Genomic DNA, 22,272 nt, shown 5'->3' with positions numbered 1-22,272 from the left:
AGCGGGGCTTTAGACTTGTTTTTCTACTTGACAGGGGCAAAGTTTTTCCTCTTCAAATTCCTCCGACACCTGCCTCACCCTGCCCTTCAGCAGCACCTGGCAACCTTGGGATCTGGCAACCCCAAGAGGCGGTGAAGAACTGCCGTCTACATTTTTACCTGGAAATGGTGTAATGTTTCATCAGTAAACTGAATGCTACTCGGAATAAAAGCAGAGGTGAAGATGGTCTATTAAATGTATTGGCAGCAGCTCCAGCCATCATGCGTCTCTATAATTGGCACTTAAGACTAATAAGAAAGGTTTAAATCCTGCTTAGTTAGGCTTTAAAGAGCTGCTCAGTCTCTCTTAAAAATGGCCTGGGTTGCAATCTGCAGTATTTGTTTACTATAGTTTAAATAAGGGCTGCAACTAATAATTATTGTCACTTATTTAAAAATCATTTTTCATCTATAAAATGTTTAAAAATAGTGGGGAAAAAAAGAAAAAAAAAAACACCCCTAAAAAAACTGCCAAAATCCAATAAGGACGTTTATTGAATTAAATTTGCATTAGCATTAACACCGTCAAGAACACCCTCACAGAGCCACAGAATGGCTGCACATGCTCCAGTCTTGCTCATTTATAGACTGAATTACCTTTATTGTGAAAGGTGTCACACTTGATGACAAACCTTGAAAGAATAATCTAGCTCTGCACTTCCCCGTTTCCTGTTTTGTTCATTGTGTTGGTTTTCTACACACAAACTCTCATCAGCTTCAGTTCCAGCTGCAGCAGACAGCAGTTTTCAATGGAAAAAGGCCAATAAATCAAATTTATGCTCCTTGCGCAGCACAACGGCTCATTCTCATTCCCAGGCTGACAAATACTGACGCTTTGTCACGCCCGTCAACATGTGATATTAATGCCTAAGGCACAGTGTGCAACCCATCTGCAGCAAAACTTGACGCTGTGAGCAACTGATGGAATGAATATTACAAATATTAAGAGCGAGACAGTTTGTGTATCACAGGGGGGAGAGGAGGTGAATAGGCCAGAGGAAACATGACATTCATTTGGGAGACTACAGTTCATGTCCCGTTTGAAATCGGGAAAAGTTAATGTTGTTAACATAAGTCTGCATAATTTACATGCACTGATGTATTTACATCACATTACTTTACATAGCAAACGCTTATTATGACACCCGATTTGCCCAGCTAACTACAACAGCCTTCCATATAATGTACGTTCATTGGTAAGTGGGGGCCACTGTCTAACTTCAACAATCATCTACCCATGCTGCTGTCACTATCTACGGCTGTCAATGTCAGCGGTGCCGCAAGATGACAGAACACACAAATTGGTTGTCGGATTTGTCTATATATTTCACTTTAGAGCAAAATTCGATAACACTATGTTGCCTTACCTTAGAGCAAATGTTAGACATCCTTGTTTATCTTCTTTACTTTAAGCTGACTGTGTGGTCTACTTAATCCAAAGGAGACATTTCGCTACAGAAAACTTCCTTTATTATTATTAGAATGATATTATTATTTTCTTGTTTTTAACTTCGCTTTTTCCATTTTTTTTGTTTTTGCTTATTTAAAGGTAATTTAGTTGTAACTTTTTACGAGTTTCATGCTCAATTTTGGGCCATTTCTTTCCACGTTTTTGAAAGAAATCAAGCCAATGTGCTCAGGTTTTAAAGAGTTAACATGCATCTTGGATGATGTAATCATAACTGGATAGTGCTATAAACACAGGTGTAAACTACCACCAAAACACATTATGATCCTTCCACTCAAGCCTCTTACAGAACTGGTCTGGCACACTTTTGACCACATATCTTTTTCAGGGTAAACAGTGGCTACATGGTCAGTGCAGGATTGTATGGTGGTTTTGTATCGTTGTTTTGGTGACGGCGTGCTTATGCTCTGTAACTTACCCGTTTTATGTGGAGCTGGACGAGGTGATGTGTGACCATGCTTTGGTTTGCCTTATGGAGGGAGACGTGTTGAATTCTGCTGACAGAGAAATCTTCAGCTGTTAATGACACAACTGCTAATGTGAGTAGCAAGCATGCTACAGAGCAGCTAGCAAAAGTGTGGATGTAACAATACCTGTGCAGGGGACAGGAAACAGTGATGTGTCTCAGCTGTCCACTTGTGTTCAGATCACCAAAACACATGCTGATACCAGGTCTGAACAGGCTCAGAGACTCTGTACTCTCAGGGAGGTGAGACAACAAGACACAGGTGCAACATGTTAGTGCAGGTAACCACAAAGGAGGGAAACACACAAGGAAGAAGGCAGGAAGTAGAGGACCTGAAACAACACAAGAGGCGAGTTTCAAAATAAAACAGGAAGTAAGAGAAACCATAACCATAACCATCCGGAAACATGGACAACTATTCATCAGCAGCCAAAAAGTGTGAAGATGCAAAAACGACTAAAATAAAATACACAAGTTGGGATTCATTGCACCTAAGTTGCAGCTTGTCTATGTGACAAAGAAATGATTGATTGATTGATTGATTGATTAATTGATTGATTGATTGATTGATTGATTGATTGGGGTTTACATAATTATGGGTTGAATAAGTTTGAAGGAATTGTTAGTCTGAATTTGTAAAAATGTGATTTATTATTATTTTTTTTTTTTTACACATTCAGATCCTCCAAAGGACATAACTGTTCTGGGATGTCTAGATCTATGATTACTGTCATCTGACCCAAATGCACAGACTCATTAGATGGGATGTCTGTAAGCCAATCACTATGTTCCACCCTACAAAAAAACATTATTAAATATACTAATAAAAAAAAAATAATTTATTGGTGCATTTACAATATGAAATCCACAATTATTATACTTTTTGTTGTTTGGAACATTACTGGGTTCTGAATGGGTTCAGAGGTGAAAGTAGTTGAACCTCATGATGATGAGTACTTCATTAGCAGGGTATTTTAAAAGCAGTGTGTACAGAATACATTACCGTGTTGGAGAGTCAGCATGTATCGAAAAATATGCACTTATGTAAATGAACCTGAAAAAAATGTGACGAATATCAGTGCAACCAGCTGATTTTTTGCCATCGTGTCTGTCACCTCAGTTTCATGTCAAGCGTGTGCGTTTTATCTGCTGAAGTATGATGACAGAATTTGTTTATGAGTCTGTTTGCCTGCTGCGATGCTATAGATAGAACTCCAAGCAGTCCTTCCTGTGAGATTGGCTGACTACAAGATGTCACGCTCGTGTGTCTATTCTCAGCTAAACCTGCTATATCTGAGGTGATACTGACTAAATGTCAGCCGCGCTGGCCTCTCTTTTAACAGCCTTTCTAGCCCTCGGGAGTCTTTGAGATGTTTCTGACGTGTAACCGATGCTTCAGCTGCTCCTCTTTGTAATGTGCGCAACATGTGAAGAAACACAATCTAGAGCCTATGGAAGAGCTCTGTAATTTACTCGGACAGCATATCCCTCTCCTCCTGTACCACACAATGACCCCTGCGGTTCACTTTCTCAACCTTTTGGCCCCTCACCTGGCCCCCCGGCGGATTCACATTCGCTGCTGATGTCAGGGATGTTTTCCTTTTGTGCTCAACACACAATCAGTTCATCCTGGTGTCTATTTCAGCCCTCTCCGTGCCTGTTTTTGTGCTTGTATAACCAAAAACCCTCATGCTTTCCCCTCATACAGCCTGTCTGGGACTATTAGGGACTACAAGAAGAGAGAAATGTAATAACCAGCGAGCCCTGGTGCCCTGTCAGCCCAGCTCAGCCTCCAGAGAGGCCTGCCCATCACCGACATCATCCGTGACGGTGCAGATTACACCGTATACTGCAATAAGCCTGACACATGGAGAAGTCAGAGATTACAGACTATTTCCACCGTCTATTATTGTAGCTGTAAACTGCAGCTCCAGTTTCAGGCCGCGGTGGAGCGAGCACACAGCGCTCTCTGGTGGTGAAACACTAAAACAACCACTCGGAATTATTTTTCTGTTTTAATCTGATATTAAAACACATTACAAAGTCAGTATGCAAATACCCTCATTTGTTAAATTAAATTATTGGAAATGCACATGTCTTGAACATGTCTTTGTTGATGTGAGCCAAGAGCATAAATTAATCCATGTTTGCACCTTTGGAAACTAATAAATATGAAACTACAAGTGTAAAATACAGGCATACCAAGTTTGACATTAAGTATATATAAGTTTTTATATATCGACTTAAACAATCAGCCCAGCAGCTCACACTATCTATCATACTGAGATAAAGCCATAGATGAGCACAATAAAGAAAAATGGTTTGCAGGTGAAATCAGGCAGTAAGAAACCACTGAGAGAATAAGTGCATAAGCAATTCCAGTGAGAAGTCTGTTTCCGTCGAACTATGCACATCAGAAAACACTCTGCCACACGGCGTGGCCATATCCTAAAGAAATGTTTAGAGAGCAGGCATCGTTGCAAACATCTTCCTGTCGTCCCAACAGGACTTCACGCAGTGCAAAAACATTACAGCTTGGATGCGATACTACCAAACACAAACAGTGCAATTCATCCCTGCCTCGAGTCACACCAACACTGTTACTGGTAACAACTCTGATCAGCAGCGGCGGGCCGGGACGTGCGGCCCGCCGCTGCTGAGTCAGTGTCAGAGGATGTGAACTGACGAATCATCAGCACCATTAAAGCCCTGCATGTAGACTTTACAGTTACATTACAGTGCATTGTCTTGTCCTCAGGTTGTTCGTGGAGGCTTGAAGAAAAATTCCAGATGATTACATCTGGGTGTTTTTGTAGTTTTGGCTGTTGTTTCTGTTGGTTTTGATGACACTGTACTGACCACGGTCATTGCTGAGATACGAGAACACAGTGACGTCTCCTCAGTAAAGTCAGATGGGGCAAAAAAACACAAGCAGACCATAGAAACAGAAAGAGCAGAATGGATCTTTTCATTCAAACCAACACAGTAGGATATAAAGAGAAGTTATCATTTTTACCTGGGCCGCTTGGAAAGGAATGACCACGCCTACTCTACCTCTGATTGGCTTAGCCTACTTTACGACGGAGGATTGGGGCCATGTAAAAAAAAAAAATTTTTAAAAAAAGCCCAATTTTGAGAATAAAGTCATAATATTGTGAGAGTAAAGTCGTAACTTCTAGAATAAAGTCATAATATTATGAGAAAAAAGTTGTGATATTACAAGAGGTAAGTCATAGTTTTACAAGATAAAAGTTGTAATTTTATGAAAATCATTTGTAATATTATGAGAATGAAGTCGGAATTTTAAAAGAAAAAAAATCATAATTTTACAAGTATGAAGTTGTATTTATACAAGAAAGGAGATATTATATTACGGAAATAACCATATTGCCAGCAAACTATAAAACAGGCAAGAGCACAGGTCAGCATGGCACAACACCGGGGACAGTGGCGGGGACAACTTGTTTTTCTCGTAAAATTACGATTTTATTCTCATAATATTAAGTGTTTATACTCATACAATAACAACTATTTTTCTCAGAAAATTACGACTTTATATTTGTAATATTATGACTTCATTATGGCTTTATTCTCGAAGTCTCAATTTTTATTTTTTTTTTTTTTTTTACTCAGTGTGGCCCTAAATCTGTCGTACAAACCAATCCCTCTCTTCTTTCCTAAACCAAACCAACCAAAAAAGGTAATGAGTTTAAACCAGCCAGAGGGACAGCAGAGTGGGTCAAAAGCTGTAACTATCCTTCACTTTGTTTCCAAGCAATTTCGAACTCACTGAGTGGACGTTTTGCAGTAATGACCAAACAAGTAGTATAATAGTAGTGCGACGCAAGGAGACTATCTTTCGTGCTCTACCTCCATTGCTTTACCTGCTGAAAAAATAACTCAGCACAGTGTGTTACTGCTCTTTTTAGTTTCATCTGAGGGATGTGTTCAAGCAGAGATTTCCATTTACATCTAATAAATTAACAAAATAAACTCACAAAAGGAAACATTTTTGCATCACTCCAAGAGAACTAGAACTAGGACTTGCTTGAAAGGAACAAAAAAAACAAACATAAAAAAATATGTTATTTGTCTAGTTAGTTAGTCTATTGTTCCAACAATCACCTACTCTGTTCTGGTCGAAATAAACCCTTAATTCACATATTTCCATGTGAAAATATGCTGATCTGCACGCAGTTTATATCCACTGTCTCTCTGCCTCTCAGCTGTCCACTGAGCCGCAGCTCTCACTCGTTCTCGACAGCCACAGAAACTTTACATCAAGTTTCAACAAACACGCAACGTGACTTCATACCTGATTAATAGTAAAACTATCACTTACCTCCACCTGTAACTTCTAAACACATAACTCACTGGATTTGCATTTACCTTCCATCACTTAAAAAGGTAACAACAGGCCAAAACTGAGTTTTCAAACTAGAGAGTGTGACACATTTTTAGGCCCCGCCGACATGTGCATTATCACCATAATAACTAACAACTACCGCCATTTTCTGTAGAACTAGTCAAATGACCACAGCAAACAGTTAAACGTCCTGTCTTTTCGATCTATTTCTGAGTCACATTATCAGACAAGTAAACAAAGCAAGAGTTTAGCCAGATTGATTTAACCAGAGTGTTTCCAAAATGTTTGCACTACAAATCAATTTTGTATTGACAACTAACTATTGAACCACTATCCTGACCGAAAAGGTCAAATCATATTATTTCCCCCCAACTCAGTAAGAAATGGCGCCAATACAGGTCCAAGCTCATGTTTTGGGAAGTCCTGATCTCGCCCTGGAAAACTGTCTTAATACAACTGATGTTTTCTCTTTTATATAGTTGAGGCTAACCCTGAGATTTGTTAAAAGTCCATCTGACAAGTGGTGTTTATCCCATCTGACGTCTGTTTAGAAAAACTGACACACTCTCATATGTCAGTATTTAACTTGATGAGTGCAATGTTATTATTCCAAATAGAAATAACAGCCAAAACGACAAATACCTAACCTAATACTCGTAATAAACTGGAATCATACTTTAAATACAAATCAAACAGAAGCACACAGCATATCCTTTGTTGTGATGCCTCTTTGTTTCAATAAAAATCAAGTTGAGAGAAGCATGTACACACACCAAAAAAGGAAAAAAATGGCTACTCCCTAGAGCTTGGTCTTAGGCCAAGGCAATTTGTGGATTTGGAAATTCTGTGATATTTACAGTTTCACAAGTCTGTGATAGCTCGGTACGAGTCCAAACCTGCTATGCTGGATAAAATGAAGGTGTGTCTCATTTCACCTTGTTTTCTTCCTGAGTATTTTCTCCTATCACAACTATATGTACATCTGACAACTGTCCGCTGGTCTCCAGCTGCAGCCCCTGAACCCCTTCAGTCTGCGCCTCCTGCATTTGGCACTGCGTCTCCTCCCCACCTTCAGCCATCGTCACCTCCATCCCACTCTGGACCATCATGGTTGTTCCGTCCCTGCTCGACTCCCCGGTCAGCTGCAGCTCCATCACCCCCACCGCCTGCTCCATCGGAGCCGGGTTGATCTCGATGACCGTGTGCTCCTGGCCGGCCTCCACCTCCCCCTGCATGACCTCCTGCTGCACCACCATGGTGCCGTCCACCACCTGGCCTTCTATGGGCACCACCTCTGCGCCGCCAGCCTGCTGGCTCAGGTGCAGCAGCTCCACGGGGCTCACCACCGTGCCCAACTGGCTGGAGTCTTGCATGGTGGTGGTGCCAACCAGCGTGAGGCCCGAGGACGGGTGCAAGGTGATGGTGTCCGTCTTACCGTCTCCGGTCACCATGTAGCGGGTGAAGACCTGCGAGCCGGCGGGGAGCAGGGTGACCGTGTTGGAGGACTGGGCCAGGGAGGCGATGGGGAGACCCGCCACGGTAAATGGCTGACCCACAGAGGACAGGGAGATGGGGGACAGAACGGTGAACTGCTGGGGCTGCAGGGTGGTCTGCTGGTTGATGGGGGACGTCAGGAGGGTGGTGGTGGAGGCGGGCCTCTGGAGACGCGGTCGCTTGGTCTGGCGCTTGGTGGGAGTTTTGTTTTTGGCAGGCTGTGGGCAGGACAGCAGAGCCCGGACCTGCTGCTGCTTCCTCTGTTCTTCCAACTGAACCTCCAGGTCTACACAGAACAAAACACAGAACCGAAATTAGATTTAAAAAAGTATTTAATTGCAAGACAAAAGACAGAACACTGACAAAAACAATATGACATAAAACAACAAAAACAGGTTAGTTAACAAAATTTCCCCAAGGGTTAAGGATGTTGGTTTGATGTTAGTGTACGCAGGTTATGTGTGTGTGTATGTCTACACCAGTGATTCTGGTATGAAAAAAAATAAATAAAAGAAAACAAGATAAATTAATTCATTAACTAATCAGTAAATACATAACTAAAAATGAAGAAAATTCATTCATTTTAAAAAGAAAAGAAAAAAGGGGGAGGGAAGGGGGTCATACTGCTAATGATAAAAATCAGAATGAGCGACGTCCTGCTCGTCTGTAGCAGAAATTAGATTTTGCACGTCCTTTTATTGATATTTTATATCAATATTTATCAGAGATGTTGGGCAAGCTTAAGCCAGCAAATGTCAAGTCACTGACTACATTAAAATGTCATCTGTCCTTTTTCATATTTAATATTTGAACATGATGATACAAAAACAAGTAATGGTATTGAGCTTGTTTCTGATAATAGAGCTCCAAGAGTTCTGCATCTTCACTGTTTAGTTTTTCATACTTTTCATACTTCTTTTGGCTTTTTAATAAGGTACGGGAAGCTACTTTGACTTTTCAAAGACCCATGATAAAAATATGAATCTTGCCCCACTTTCCCGGCAATTTTTTAAACATATCAGATTCAAACTGTAACGCTGGCATGCATAAACGAAGAGACAACGTGTGGGGAGAAACGTTCGTGATGGTAAACAAAACACTGACACACATACCAAAACTACGCTACATCAACAGCTGAAGAAAATGAATTTGCCATCATGTTACAATACAGGGAAGATTATTGTAACAATGCCATTTCACACTAGAAAATTCCATAACTTTTCCCAAACTTCCATGATTTTTCAGGGCCTGGAAAATGTGATTGTGATATTCCATGACTTTTCTTGGTTTTCCATGACTGTGAGAACCCTGTAAAGATGAGGACACTGAACTACAGCAAAGCTTAAATAGCATTTAATCTCTTCTCTGAACGTTTGTTAATAATTAACAATAATCAATTCTTCTTACCAAATATGGTCAAAGGAGGTTAATTTACAGTAAAGAAACAATGTTAAAATAAAAATATTCCTTTCCATTTATGGCCCAAAATGGTTTGTAGTTTCAGTAGTTAATGGCAAACAAAGTAATTTAACTGCATGAATCACAATGCAAACATGAATGTAGCTGAACTACAAGCTTAATCTTTTGTAGTAATAATTCACCGGAGAGAGTTTCTTGCCAATCCGAAGCAATGCACCAGATTTTTTTAGTTCTACGAGCAGTGCACTTATGTTGTAATATCTTGATTTCCCATGCCAGAGGCTGTTTTTTTTGACAGTTTGGCACAGTTTCTTCACACGAAGGAAAAGAACCTAATGTGGAAAACTGTGATTAACATTCATACCTCTAATTAGAGTTGACAGAAGGTGCTGGCAGTGAAGTGTTGATGAGCGCAGGGCTATAAAGGTGAAACATGTACGTATAGTGGATTTTTCCTCATAGATATTTTGATTCCAAGTGGCAGAGAAAGGAGGAATATTTGTGAGCAGCGCAAAATTTTAACCAGAACTGAGTGGCACTTGAGAAAAAGCCAGGAGGTCACCAGATTCATCCTAAACAGAAGACAATGAATGTCACAGCCAGCGCCCCCTCAAGCTGATTACAAGCAACTCTAGATAATTCATTTTATCCCTTGAAACCTGGCCAATTTGGCTTGATTTATTTCAAGACATGAGAAGAAGGCCATGAGCAATTAAAAAACACATGACAAGAAAAAAATTTGCAAGAAATTTGTGGGAAAAAAAAGGAAGAAGGAGGAGAAGAAGAAGAAGCAGGGGAAGAAGAAAATTACCTGGAAATCAGCACACAAAAAACTCAAGGGAATGATCTGACCCGAAAAAAAGTACTTAAAAATGATAATAATCCTGTAAAATATTTTAAAATATATAATTATGATAATCAGAAATACAGTTCTATAGACATTTATTCCTTGCCTTTGAAAAATAATTGTCTAAATTTATTAATGATTGGAATTTGAGGAACATTTCTTACCAAGTTTATCATTATTGATCAGAAGTAAAACCAATTTGGACGGGGTTCAAAGGCTTAAAAACTTGTGAAAGGCGTCTGATATCCAGCTTTAAAAGGATTCATTCCAGCAGATGTGCACTATATTGAATATAGATAACAGTCTAACTGTGAGGATTAATGTATTATAATTACAAAAACATAGTCACAAATCTTTAAACCATGTCGTTCATAACTAGATTTTGAACTGTATTAACTTTGTTTAAAGGCCACAGCTCAAAAAAGAAAAAAGAAAAAGAAAACAAAAATGGGGACAATTCATCTCACATCATGCCTAAAGCCTGGTATGCACTGCAATTTTGAGCTGTCCCAGATGAAAGCTCGCCAACGTGAAAGAAACGTAGCGATATCTTTGATCGTGGCTCTTAAGCAGCAGTCCTAGTACGTTGCACTGTGAGGGATGTTCAAGGACGGCCGTGGTCACAGTTGTGCAATCAAAGACAGCCTGGGATAAAATTCTGATAGTGTCAGAAATTTGGGGTGACCATCACACTGTGTGGCTGCTGTTACGACCTACCTCTACTAACCAACCAATAGAAATGGCTGCTAAATGCTAGTAGATGCTAATACTTTCTCTAATCTCTCTTAGCAAAATTGTCTCCTCCTTCTTCTCTTATTGACTATTTCTGACACACATAACAACACTATAGCGAGGGCGCGACTCGTGTTTGTTTACATTTGTCTCATCACTACAGCACTGATGACATTTTCTTCTTGCGTACTGATGTCGATGGACGTACATCGTAGCCTGTCATCATACAGTCTGCCTACATTAACCTTGATGTCATACCCAAGTTTATTAGATCCATGTCGCACAATGTAGCTCGCACTACACTTTCTAAAATCGCACAGTCTGTCAGAGGCTCAATGTCAGTGGATCATAATGTATGGGGTACAGAGTTAATATGAAGATTCTTTGGTTCAAAATGACACCACTTTTTTCTATGGATATCAGTTTTTTTAGCTATAACAAAGGCCAAAATGTGGCCTGCAACAGACAGTAAGGGTTGTCATTTTTTTCGGAAACCTGCGACTGTTAGGGTTAAGGGGAGTGAGGAGTCAGCAGTTTAAAACAGTATAAAACAGTCTATAAAACAGGTTTTGTGAATCAACCATGAGGGATCCTTCAGCATAAAGTCAGAAATGTGTACACAAAATATTTGCTTGATAGTTGTAGTTTGTGAGATTAGTTGTGTACAGACAGACACACACATAACCAAATGCACGATCCCCTGCAGAGATAACGACACATCCAAAAGGCTACACAGATGGTTATTTGTCTGTCTGTACAGAGAATGTCCAACATATACATCATCAGTCAAAAAAAATGAACAGCTGACTAAAGAACAGACATGTTAAGAGAATCAGTGGAACCCTTCTTTGTTCGGTACTCACTGCTGAGTGTGCTGAGGATTTGCTCCTGGCTGGGATCCGTCTGCTGCCTCCTCTTCTCCAGCGTCTTTTTGACTGAGTCGAGCAGGCCGAACACTTGGGCGAGGTTACTGAGCACCGCCACCTCTACCAGACAGGAATCTGGGATCAGTGCGGCAATCAATCAAAGGGTCACTTGGTCAGTCAGAAAGGAGGAACAAATTCAGCTGTTGTAAACAATCATTAAACCTTCAGTCATTACTGTTACACAAACCAACAGTCGCCATTCTAAAAGCTCTCTCATGTTGGTTTTTTCCATCCATTGGCTTCCAACAGCAAGCGAATTTGTTCTTTCTTTCCATTTGTTTCACACCCATACGCCTTCGAGCAAGCTTTAAGTTCTACACATGGTCTGTTTGGAAGATGCTTTCCCAGCAGCCAGTGCACATTAGCGTTGTTCCGTACCTGTGTCCTGTAAGGCAGCTGGCTCCCTGCGCTGCTGCACGCCGTTCAGTAGCTCCAGCAGCTCTGTGCTGATGTTGGTTACAACTTCACCAAGCAAACCCACATCAGCGATGCCCTTCCAGAAGTTCAGCGTGTCCTCTGTGGACATACAAACACCAAACGCAAGTCTCAGTCAAGGGTGTGCTCTGTGCTTATGTGTGTGTGACCTTTGCTGTGTTGGGATGTGTGCTATCTGAGACCTGAGATCTCATTGGATTCCTTCTTCTCTGCAGCCTCCAGTGAGTTTGAGATCCAGTCCATCTTTCCACTCAGAACCTCTGCTCTGTCCTCGCTCGCCGTCCCACCATTACCCAAGGCCACCTGAGCTGCAATTTACACAGGAGAACACACATTATGCTTGTAACACGGACACACAAAAAAAGAGCTGATGTGTCCAAAGGCATGACAGCTTCTGAGATTTGACGCTCAGCAGTTCAAACGCACAATGGCGACCACACATCATGTGAATTTGGTTTTTTAGTACATTAACAACATGCAGCAATTTTTGGAGCTATTCTTTCACAATTTCACAATGAAGTTTCTGGGAGGTAAAACTACAAATGACAAACTTTTTGGCTCTTGCAAGGGGTTGGCGATCTAACAACTATCACAACTGTGTGTCTTCTACTCCAAAAGTGCAGCTGCAGGCTACCAGTAAGCTACACTGTGTTGTCTTTGAAGTGTTGTTTTATTTCTTTTTCATCTTGGCTAAAATGTTTGTAATAGTATGTGAACAAAACATGCATGTTAAAACAACGGGCAAAACTGAGGGAAGCAAAATGCTTGAGGTCATGTCCATATATCGGGTGATAAGTCAATAACATTATTATCATGACAAGCCTACCTCATGCATCCAGTGCTGCTTGCTTTAAGTGTGGTCACTGAGAACTTGTTTCTGATTGGCTTACAGGGGTGTAGTTATTAGCAGTAGGTTGACAGTACAGCTAGACACCTATGATGCAGTACTTAATAGATGAGCTGCTATTAACCTCATCATAAGGACAGTAACAGTCAAGCACACTATAGCCAAAGAGCTTGAAGCTCAGGTTATTCGTATAACCAGTGAAATAAAATATACAGCTGTTTCGAGAAAATGAAAAGCAGCATTTCTGTGGGTGGTTCCTTGCCTCTGAGTATGTAAATTACAATCATGGAATGTGCAGGCTGCCTTGTCAGTTTTAATTGCTTATGTGGCGTTTTCAATATTGTGAAGCAGAGCTGAGGATTAGAAGTACAGCTTTGCCTGAAAAAAGACAATGTCGTGGTGCAGGTAGCTGTCTTTAACACTTCCAGCTGGTATATGAATGCATCAGCTCTCCAGTCAAAGTCATAATGCCCCATAAGTAGTTCATGCTTGCCCGACAAAGTCAAGTTAAAACAAGTGTGGAAAAGCAAACATATGAATTTTTCCCTTATTAATTTAGTTAGTAGTGTGTTCTCACCTTGGGAGGATGTGGGTGTGGTAAGTCCAGAACCATCTGGAGGGAAGCGTGTGTTGTTGATTAAAAGGTCGAACTTTGTGCTGCGACACGTGTTGGTGCAAAGTGTGCTGTGCTGGTAGAAGTCAAGCTGACCCGAATCCATCATTTTTCTGAAAGCAGAAATTTGAGAGGGTATCAGACAGTGAGTCAATGTGTGAAAAAGGTTTAATTGATTGGCCAACACTGATTACATCTCTGCCACCAAATACAGACATCCTTTATTAGACATTCCATTTTTGATGTTACTGTCTGTATTTTATTGTTGGAGGTGTTGTGCTTTTCCTACACGACACTTATTCTACTTGTTTGGAAGTTATAATTGTAATTCCAGACACAAGGATATGAAAAACACACACAAGCATCCCACAATGCAAGCAGGGCTGTTTAAAGAGGGGAAATGGTTAAAGCTACTGGTGATTTGGGGAGAAACAACATCAGATGTACTGTGACCTAGTGGCATTGTTTGGTCATCATTAGCAAACAGTCGCCTGTTTAACCATACACAGATTCCAGACACAGAGCAACATTATTATTAAATTAGGGTCGTGTTACTTGCCACATTGATTGCTTTTAGCTCTGTGATGGGTCTCAACCAACTCCTGAGGGAAATATCTGGATCTTTAGCTGCTAAATGCTTCGCTTTGCTCACCAGCTCGTCTGTAACTGTGTCTGTGTGGTGCGGGGCAGGTAATGTGCAGTGGGTTTTTAGAGCTTTGTAGTCAAAACAGTGGCCAGCTGAAGACAGAATCAAGGTTGATAAGAGTGGAGTTTGCTTTGGTTTCCCACCCAGCAGCAAGCTAAAATAGGCTAAAAAGCTTTGCAGAGCTGCGGGAAGTGTGGAGTCGATGATAATTCTCTGCGGGTTTGTCACAACAGGCAACACCTTTCTGTGAATATAAACTATTGATTGGTGCAGCTTCAAGGGGAACACTGCTTAAATTAAGGATTCAAATGTTATCGTTATGGCCTAGGGAAAGTTCAGTCAATATCTGTGACCATGAGCTACTTTCTCTCAAAGGCAGAAACCAGCTTAGTAATGCTCGAACTTGTGATTTCATTAGGTATAAAGACTAGAGCTGCAACATAGACAATGAATGTTTGTTTCCTTTTATTACACCGAAATGAACTTTATTGTATTGTAGTGTTGTCAGCTCTGATACAGAAAATATACCCGTACACTTGAGATGTCAGTGGTTAACTGTTAATCAGTTAATTACTGTGAATATTTCTGACTGGTTAAGCATGTTGGTCTGAAGTTAGGTTTGTTTTTCTTCAGTTAATTAAACTGCACACCTCCCAGTTCAGGTGGGTAAGCAGCTCAATTCTGAGCCACAAACCCCCTTTAGCATTGTTAACACTATTATTACTGTAAGCACAGTAAGCGGTGTTAGCACCGCTCAGGGTGCCAACACAGTCAACAATGCTAATAGTTCTGCAGCTCAGAATGAAGCTGTTTAATCATCAGGGTGACCTCGAAAGAGGTCAGAGGGTGGGCACAATGTTTCTGCAGCAACGCCAAGGGGTTGGGAAAACGCTGGCAGTGGTAATTGCCAAATGAACCATGCCGTGAGCTTGCTCCTGGTGCAAAGCACCCAGTGCTAGCTATCTAATGAAGAAATAATCTTTCGAAAAAACATGAACAATTTACCACGTCTAAATGGCTAGCGCTTTGAAATGTCCAATTAAAGAGTGCCAGGCTAAAAGTAAAGTGCCTCTTGTACTTCATGCCATTTTGCTTTTTTCCCCCTAAAACTTAATCGGTAAGTTACCAGTTATTGAGTGCTATGAAAAGCAAAATTAAACTAAACTGACTCCCGACGCACATTGCCCTGAGTGCTCTAAGTGTCATCTATATCTTTCCAAATTTGCTGTCTGTGGAGCAGCTCCAGGCTTCATTTTTGATTACATCACAAATTGAAATTTTAGCACTCTGCTGTTTGGATACTCAAGACAGCTGGTCATGTTTACTTAAAATTTTGGACTGTCTTAGACCATTGGAGTAGCACTAGTTCCCCTTTAAATTTGTTTAGAGGCCTAGTTTGGACAGCTGGGAAGCAGGTTCTCCATTTCCATTTTTAGAATATTCTGTTTAATAAAGTACGCAGCAGTTACAAAAACTTATTGTATCCCTGATAATACAGGTTTTCTTTTTTCAGAATACGCCACGTACGGTATATTAAACACCAGTTCAAGAGACAATCGGTTCAATAACAAAAGTCATTACCGCCATCATCTCATTTACAGCTCACAGGTGATGGAATCATTTCTAGATAGTTCACAGCTGCACAGATTATTTTTTTTATCTTGTCATCGTTTTGTATATTCAAGATGTGTGAGTCACATCTCTGCTTGTTACATCAGCAGCGATACATATGTAAGAGTTTGCCTGCAGACTGTGATTCATTATAAAGTTGTGTCGTGCAACCAACCAGCAAGCAGAATATTTAAATATGGCTTCTGGCTCTCTAATACAAATATAAATCTCCTCACCTTAGCATGACTCCACCCATCCTGATGGCTCTCTTCCAGTCTTTCAGAGTGGCTTTTCCAGAAATGTGCACAAACTGCTTCGGGCTGATCAGTTGGTCTTCATACTAATGGAGAGAGTTGTAGTTAAGAGACCATATTAAGATCACTGAGTGCACTCTGGACGCCACAGTAGAGATGATTCAACACAAGAAAAAACACTAAAAGCAAAGTGACACACTTTATTTTATACCTCTTTGCTGATAGTGGCCGTAAATTTAAAAAAATAATAATAAGTCACGGCAGTGTATTTTTTTCGCACTATCATGTCCAGGCATGCACTAGTGCTATAGAAATTCCAACATTACATCTATTAGGCTGAGGAGCAATATGTGGTGTAGAGCTGTGCTCCACATAATAAGGTCTGTGGAGGTCAGTTAAGTGTTGTGCATTAGAAGCTACTGACTGATGATGAAGTGAATCTATTTGTGTTTTGAGCAGAGATCATACTGTATATTACTGCTGTAACATACTGTATGTTCGATATAATAATGTTGACAGTTGGGATAAACAATCATCAATCAACAATCTTTGCCATTTTGTATCAACAGAGAATACTACAAGGCAGCTGCCAATTAAAATATCTTTTACAAAACGGTAAGTGACGGTAAGTTTTTATCTGTTATTTTAAATGTTTTTAAGTTGTTTTGTATTTTCTGAGCTATGTGAGTGACAGCAACCATGTCAAACTTTTTATCCACATTTTTCAAATGTAAGATCTATAAATTGGAAAAAAAGTAAAACAAAGTAAACAAATAAAAAACAGAAGTGCTTTTACTGTCTATACAGTCATTAGAAATGTATTTACATTTGCCATTTTACCTCTGTGAATGTCCTACCAAATCATACTACTATATGCATTCAATATTGACACTGCTTACAATATATTGGTACCAGGCCCCAACAAATACTGAGACCAAGAACAGCTTGGGAAAAAAGTGTGGTAAGGTACTGGTTCTCTAACTTTAAAGCTGTAGTTGGTAACTTCTGTAAAAAAAAATTACATAATGTCATATTTGCTGAAAATGTCACTATATCCACACAATAGTGTATGAGAGAGATAATCATGGTTCTCCTCCTGCTCGTAGCACTGCTAAAGGCATTAACTAGAATCCAGTGCATGTGAACAAAAACAACCAGTGCTGAGGAGTCTCAAATGCAGCTGTCAATCATGTCAATAACTGCTTGTGAGCTGCCATCAAACTGTCAACATAAACAGCACTTATGTTGATGAATGAATGTTTTCATAAACATGTTTTAGTGTACTGTTTAGCTGTAATATGAGAACATTAACTCCAGCCTGTGGGTGCTGAAACAGTAGGGGTCAACCGATATTGCTTTTCAGGGCTGATACCAATTATTGATACTTAATGAGACTGATAACCATTATTTGGAATCAATCTACATTTATAATAAAAATGAAAATATTTCTATCGAAATTTAGAATTTGGAAAATAACAAAGTCCAATGCAAAAAAATGTTTTTAAAATGTCTTTGAAATCGAAAATGAAACTTTAAACATCATATATTGAAAGTTCCCTGCAATATTTTTTATAAAGTAAAAATTTTATAAAAAATGAATCAATAAAAATAGCTCACTGGGGTTTTACAATGTAAAAGTTCCTCCCACGAAGACACTTTCTCTTCATGTATTGCAGACTGCCTTCTCTGGTGCTGGTTGCGTATAATACACACATTTTTCATGAACTATATGCCACGCCGATAATCTGTCATCCCCTACTTAACAGTGCACTACTTTAAATTTGCGAAAAACACAAGGCGTGAAAAAGGCAGTACAGTAACAGAATCTTGATTCATATTTGACCAGCACGTCCTACTTTGACCACGGTTCACAAGTAGTGATGACATAATTGACAGCTGTATTAGAGACTCCTCAGCTCTGATTGGTGGTATTCCATCAGCGTGGCAGATTCAAGCAAATGCCATTAGAAGCACTACAAGGAGGCGGACTGGAGTTAACACATTTTTTTACAGACTGTGTTTCATGTTCTACTGTTTGCATGCAGTAGCAGTTTCAAGATATCAGACAACAGTTATTTTCATATAAGTTACCAACTGTAGCTTTAAAGCAGTGCATTCTGGTTTCATTCAGTTCATACCTCATGTCCTACAGCCTGATGAACAGTATTGTTGGCAATACTGACAGTAGCCTAAATGATTTCTTACCACTGTTTTGCAGTTCTCTTGTGAGCCTTAGTGCTCAATATTTCATTTGGCTCAGAACATTTGTTGTGCTTAGCTGCTTATTAAACATTCAACTTGACCTGCTGTGATTGATAATGGTACGCACTGTTTAATCTAACTCAATAATAACATTATGTTTGAAAAACTTAGAAAGAAAATCTGTTAAAAAATAATTTTATAGTATAGTAAGTATTATTTTAACTGCACAGGACATTCAACTAAAGCGGCCACTGTAAGCACATGCACGCTTACAGTTGTTATCGGCATCATGCTATTACAGCTTGCACATTGAAAGTGAGAAAAATAAAGAGGTAGTGGAATGTAGTTATTCTGGCATGCCAGAAGTAGTATATGTTTATTTCCTGCTATGCACAGTAATGTTTGGTAACAACCATTTTTAAGTCTTTTTTGCCATCTGTTAGTGTTTTATTGCTAGAATTTATGTTTCTTGTGACACATTTTCACTCAAAATAAAATAGCACATGAATAAACTTGTGAAGACCAAAAATGAAACCCTGCTGCAGTTGCCTTCTTGCATCAATGTAGACTCAAAAATAATAATGAATACCAACCTTCACACATTTTACATTGATTCCCGGGCACACAAATTTCTTCACTAGCAGCACAGCTTTACAGTCACCGCATGTTATGGGACAGCCAATTTCAACGTCATCTCCATCTGTTTGTTCTAAAAGAGTAAGAAAAAAGACACACACCGCATTTATATGTGAGCACATAAAGCATGACTAAATCTTTCAATTTGTCCGCATATTATTCTGGCAAACGCTTACCTGGATGTGCTTCGACAGCCATGACAGCTGCGTCTGTTTCTGCAGATTCATCTCTGTAAAGACAAGAGTTTTTACTTTTTTCTTGGTGGTACTGAAGATATTGTCTATTTTGTATCTCAGTGTCTACTTAGGAACAGAACTCTTTGTCATACATTAATCAACACCTAATCATGGCTTATGATCTGTCATCCCTGTGTTTTTGTGCAACATTATTTTAAAATTCAACTGTTTGGTTACACCTGGCCTCAGAACATACCCAGGGGTTATTGGCTGGAGCTGGAGGATGACCTGAGTCTTATTAGGATCATCAGCATCTCCTTCACCATCCGCCTTCACCATCACCACCTCCCCCATGGACACCGTGACCTCGTCGGTGGTTGCCATCACACTCAGAGAAGGCTACAGAGGGGGGCTGCTTTCATAGAACAAATATCCTGGAGTTTGTTCATCTGAAAAAATATAAACACATTTTAAAAAACTCAAATAAAAGATGATAAAAACGCCCATATATTTCTGAAGCTTTTGTGTAGCATATCAACATACAGAAATTTAAACTATTTAGTTTTTTGGGTAAAATAAAATAATAATAATTTTTTTTTTTAAAAAGTTTGTTCATCTGAAAAAAAAATATGGATACATTTTTTAAAACTCCCATAAAAGATGATAAAAAGCCCATATATTTCTCAAGCTATCATATATATCAAGCATATCATTAACATAATGAGATTCACATTTGTTTTTTTTTTTTGAGTAAAATAAAAATTTATGTTAATGTTACTGTCTCTCAAGCAAGTCTAGTTGCCCACAATATAGCACCTAGAATATCTGGATATCAGAAACCAAAATCTAGTTTTAATAGCCCCGCATCAGGATAGCTGGTTAAGTTAAGCTAATTAACTTTAATAAAGCCCACATATTTCTCAGGTTTTCAGGTCAATGGTCAAAATACGCATTTTCAAAACCATTTTTGTTCATTGAGTTCGAGAAAATTTTAGTCAAAATTACCGTAAAATTGAATATGAGACCAATTAGACACAAGTTGCACGACGAAATAGCTGCATATCAAAATCTAGTTTTAACAGCCTAGCATCAGGATAGCTGGTTAAATTAAGCTAGTTAACTTTACATGAGCTAATTAACGTCAGGAAACTAGTTAACTCAACTTTTCAACTTAAGAGTTGACAAACTACTTGTAAGCACATTGTAACATAATGCAATTGGAAAAAAAAACCAAATAGAGACAGCTGTAAGCTAACTTTCTGTATCTAAACCATGAAGAAAACCATAAACCACAAACCTCATTCAGACAATGTGCACGTTATTATGTTAACGTGCTCTTGCCAACAGAGAAACCGTTAACCACTAAAACATTTTTAATACATAACGTTTTCACAGATTTCATCAGTATCATATAACTAAACATTATATCCACTAATTTACACCAAATAATTTGTATTCTGTATTTTGAAAACAGATCTAGCCAAAACTTCTTGACGTCTGTGAACTAATGTAATCAATACTAACTAGGTTAATTCAAAAGGTATTTTTCGTAAAATCAGCTGTTTCGTGATGTGCGCGCAGGTGCTAATCACACGACTACAGCGACTTGTTGGTTATTGTTAATAATGGGTTGTCGGGTAGTTAGCTATGAACATTGCTGATACAGTCACACTTTAAAACTGTCAGGCTGTTTAATAAAATGTAACGGTAACGTTTTTGTGGTTTCCATGCGCATTTGGGCAACAGAAACGGCAGTTTTGCGTGACTTGGGGAGATGCTGACTGACGTAGGGTTGAGTAGACCCTTCACACTCGAGCTAAACCATCCGTTTTGTTGCAGATCGAGAATCCTATCACCTAAAGTTAAGTGGGTTATCACGACCGCCGTGGGCAGCTGACTGCTGAGATCCACACAGCTTCTCAGACAAGGCTCGACGGTAGCCATTGTGGCTAACGCAAGGGCGTAACTCAATGTGTGACAAACTGGACAATGTTGTCAACTATACTGTCCGAGACTGGTAAAGCTTTGCATTTACAGTGTGACGGTTACGTGCCGCTTGTCTCTGAACCGTACGTCCCTTCGTAACTCTGCATTTTAACTCTCCGCTCCCCCTCAAAATGACGTCTCCCTGTGCGGCGGCACGTACAGCAAACAACGGCACGGCGGCGGCGTTGCCCCTCCATTCTGTACGAGCCTGGCTGGCTGAACCCCATCCGCAATACACCTATAACCCCCGGCCGAAACCGCCGCTCGTGTCGTGAAATCGGCTGATAATTTATAGTCAAGCATATTTCAGAACACACAGCTAAAATGAGCTTGTCCTTACCGTTTTATGGAGAGAAACGCAGCCCTAGATTGAAGAGAGGTGCGGCGCATGCGCACTTAGCTGGTGTAGCTTGACTTCCTGCTGAACAGCGCTCGCCTTGTTATCACGCTTCTTTAAACTCAACAAAACTCAACTGCAGCTCACTATACCGCCTGGGATTACATTTATTTCATATTATATAAAAGAGTGAGGAGTATTTCATGTTTTGTGATACATTTTGTTCCCATTCGCTTCATTTCTGTGAGTTATATCTCGTGGACTGTGTCTGTTCTGCTTGTATATTATAATATATTGTTTCAGTAAATTGAATTTGAATACTGAAGCTTAGAGCAATGTGGAAATAGCTTAAAAGTTCCTAAAAGTATCCCAAAAATTTAGGACTAAGTTTTCTTGTTTTACTTTTAGGCGCGTTTCACAGTAATTAAACATTTGAACCCTAAGCAAATGGGTGTTATTTCTTTCGAAAACATGATCAATTTAGTAGATTTAGAAATTTAAAAAAAGAAAAAAAGGCTAGGGTAAAATGTCAATGGAAAAAACGAAACAAGCTAGGGAAAAAATATATTTATATACGTGCCATAAATACACAGTCTTGTTTAAAATTATGCTACAGAATTATTGTAATTAAATCAATTTTAAGCACTTCTCATTTTAAGGTGGTTTTGGTCATCTTGTTATTTCCTGACTCACTGTTAACTTTAGAAGTCTTTTTCAACAAAGCAATGGATCACATATATCTGCCAAATATCTTGATCAGTTAACGAGCGTGA

The 22,272-nt window shown here is 39.5% G+C and overlaps 1 protein-coding gene across 2 annotated transcripts; it reads right to left on the bottom strand.

The window, feature by feature from the left end:
• Window positions 1–3,918: 3,918 nt before the first annotated feature.
• Window positions 3,919–21,577, bottom strand: gmeb1 (glucocorticoid modulatory element binding protein 1). Of its 2 annotated transcripts, XM_042505993.1 has the most exons (10): window positions 21,503–21,577; window positions 19,433–19,625; window positions 19,177–19,229; window positions 18,958–19,073; window positions 16,145–16,248; window positions 13,616–13,764; window positions 12,374–12,499; window positions 12,135–12,272; window positions 11,694–11,831; window positions 3,919–8,118 (listed from the first exon to the last, which is right to left on the bottom strand). In XM_042505993.1, the coding sequence occupies exons 2-10, from the start codon at window positions 19,558–19,560 to the stop codon at window positions 7,265–7,267; spliced, it is 1,806 nt and encodes a 601-aa protein (XP_042361927.1). In that variant the 5' UTR covers window positions 19,561–19,625; window positions 21,503–21,577; the 3' UTR covers window positions 3,919–7,264. The 2 variants fall into 2 exon arrangements, with proteins under 2 accessions (XP_042361927.1, XP_042361928.1); XM_042505994.1 differs by lacking the exon at window positions 21,503–21,577 and having other exon boundaries at window positions 11,694–11,816.
• Between the last annotated feature and the right edge of the window lie 695 nt (window positions 21,578–22,272).

The sequence above is a fragment of the Plectropomus leopardus genome, chromosome 18 (assembly GCF_008729295.1).
Source record: "Plectropomus leopardus isolate mb chromosome 18, YSFRI_Pleo_2.0, whole genome shotgun sequence".
Classification (NCBI taxonomy): Eukaryota; Metazoa; Chordata; class Actinopteri; order Perciformes; family Serranidae; genus Plectropomus; species Plectropomus leopardus.
The sequence above is the reverse complement of the archived record's forward strand: the minus strand, read 5'-3'. Positions and strand labels throughout refer to the sequence as shown.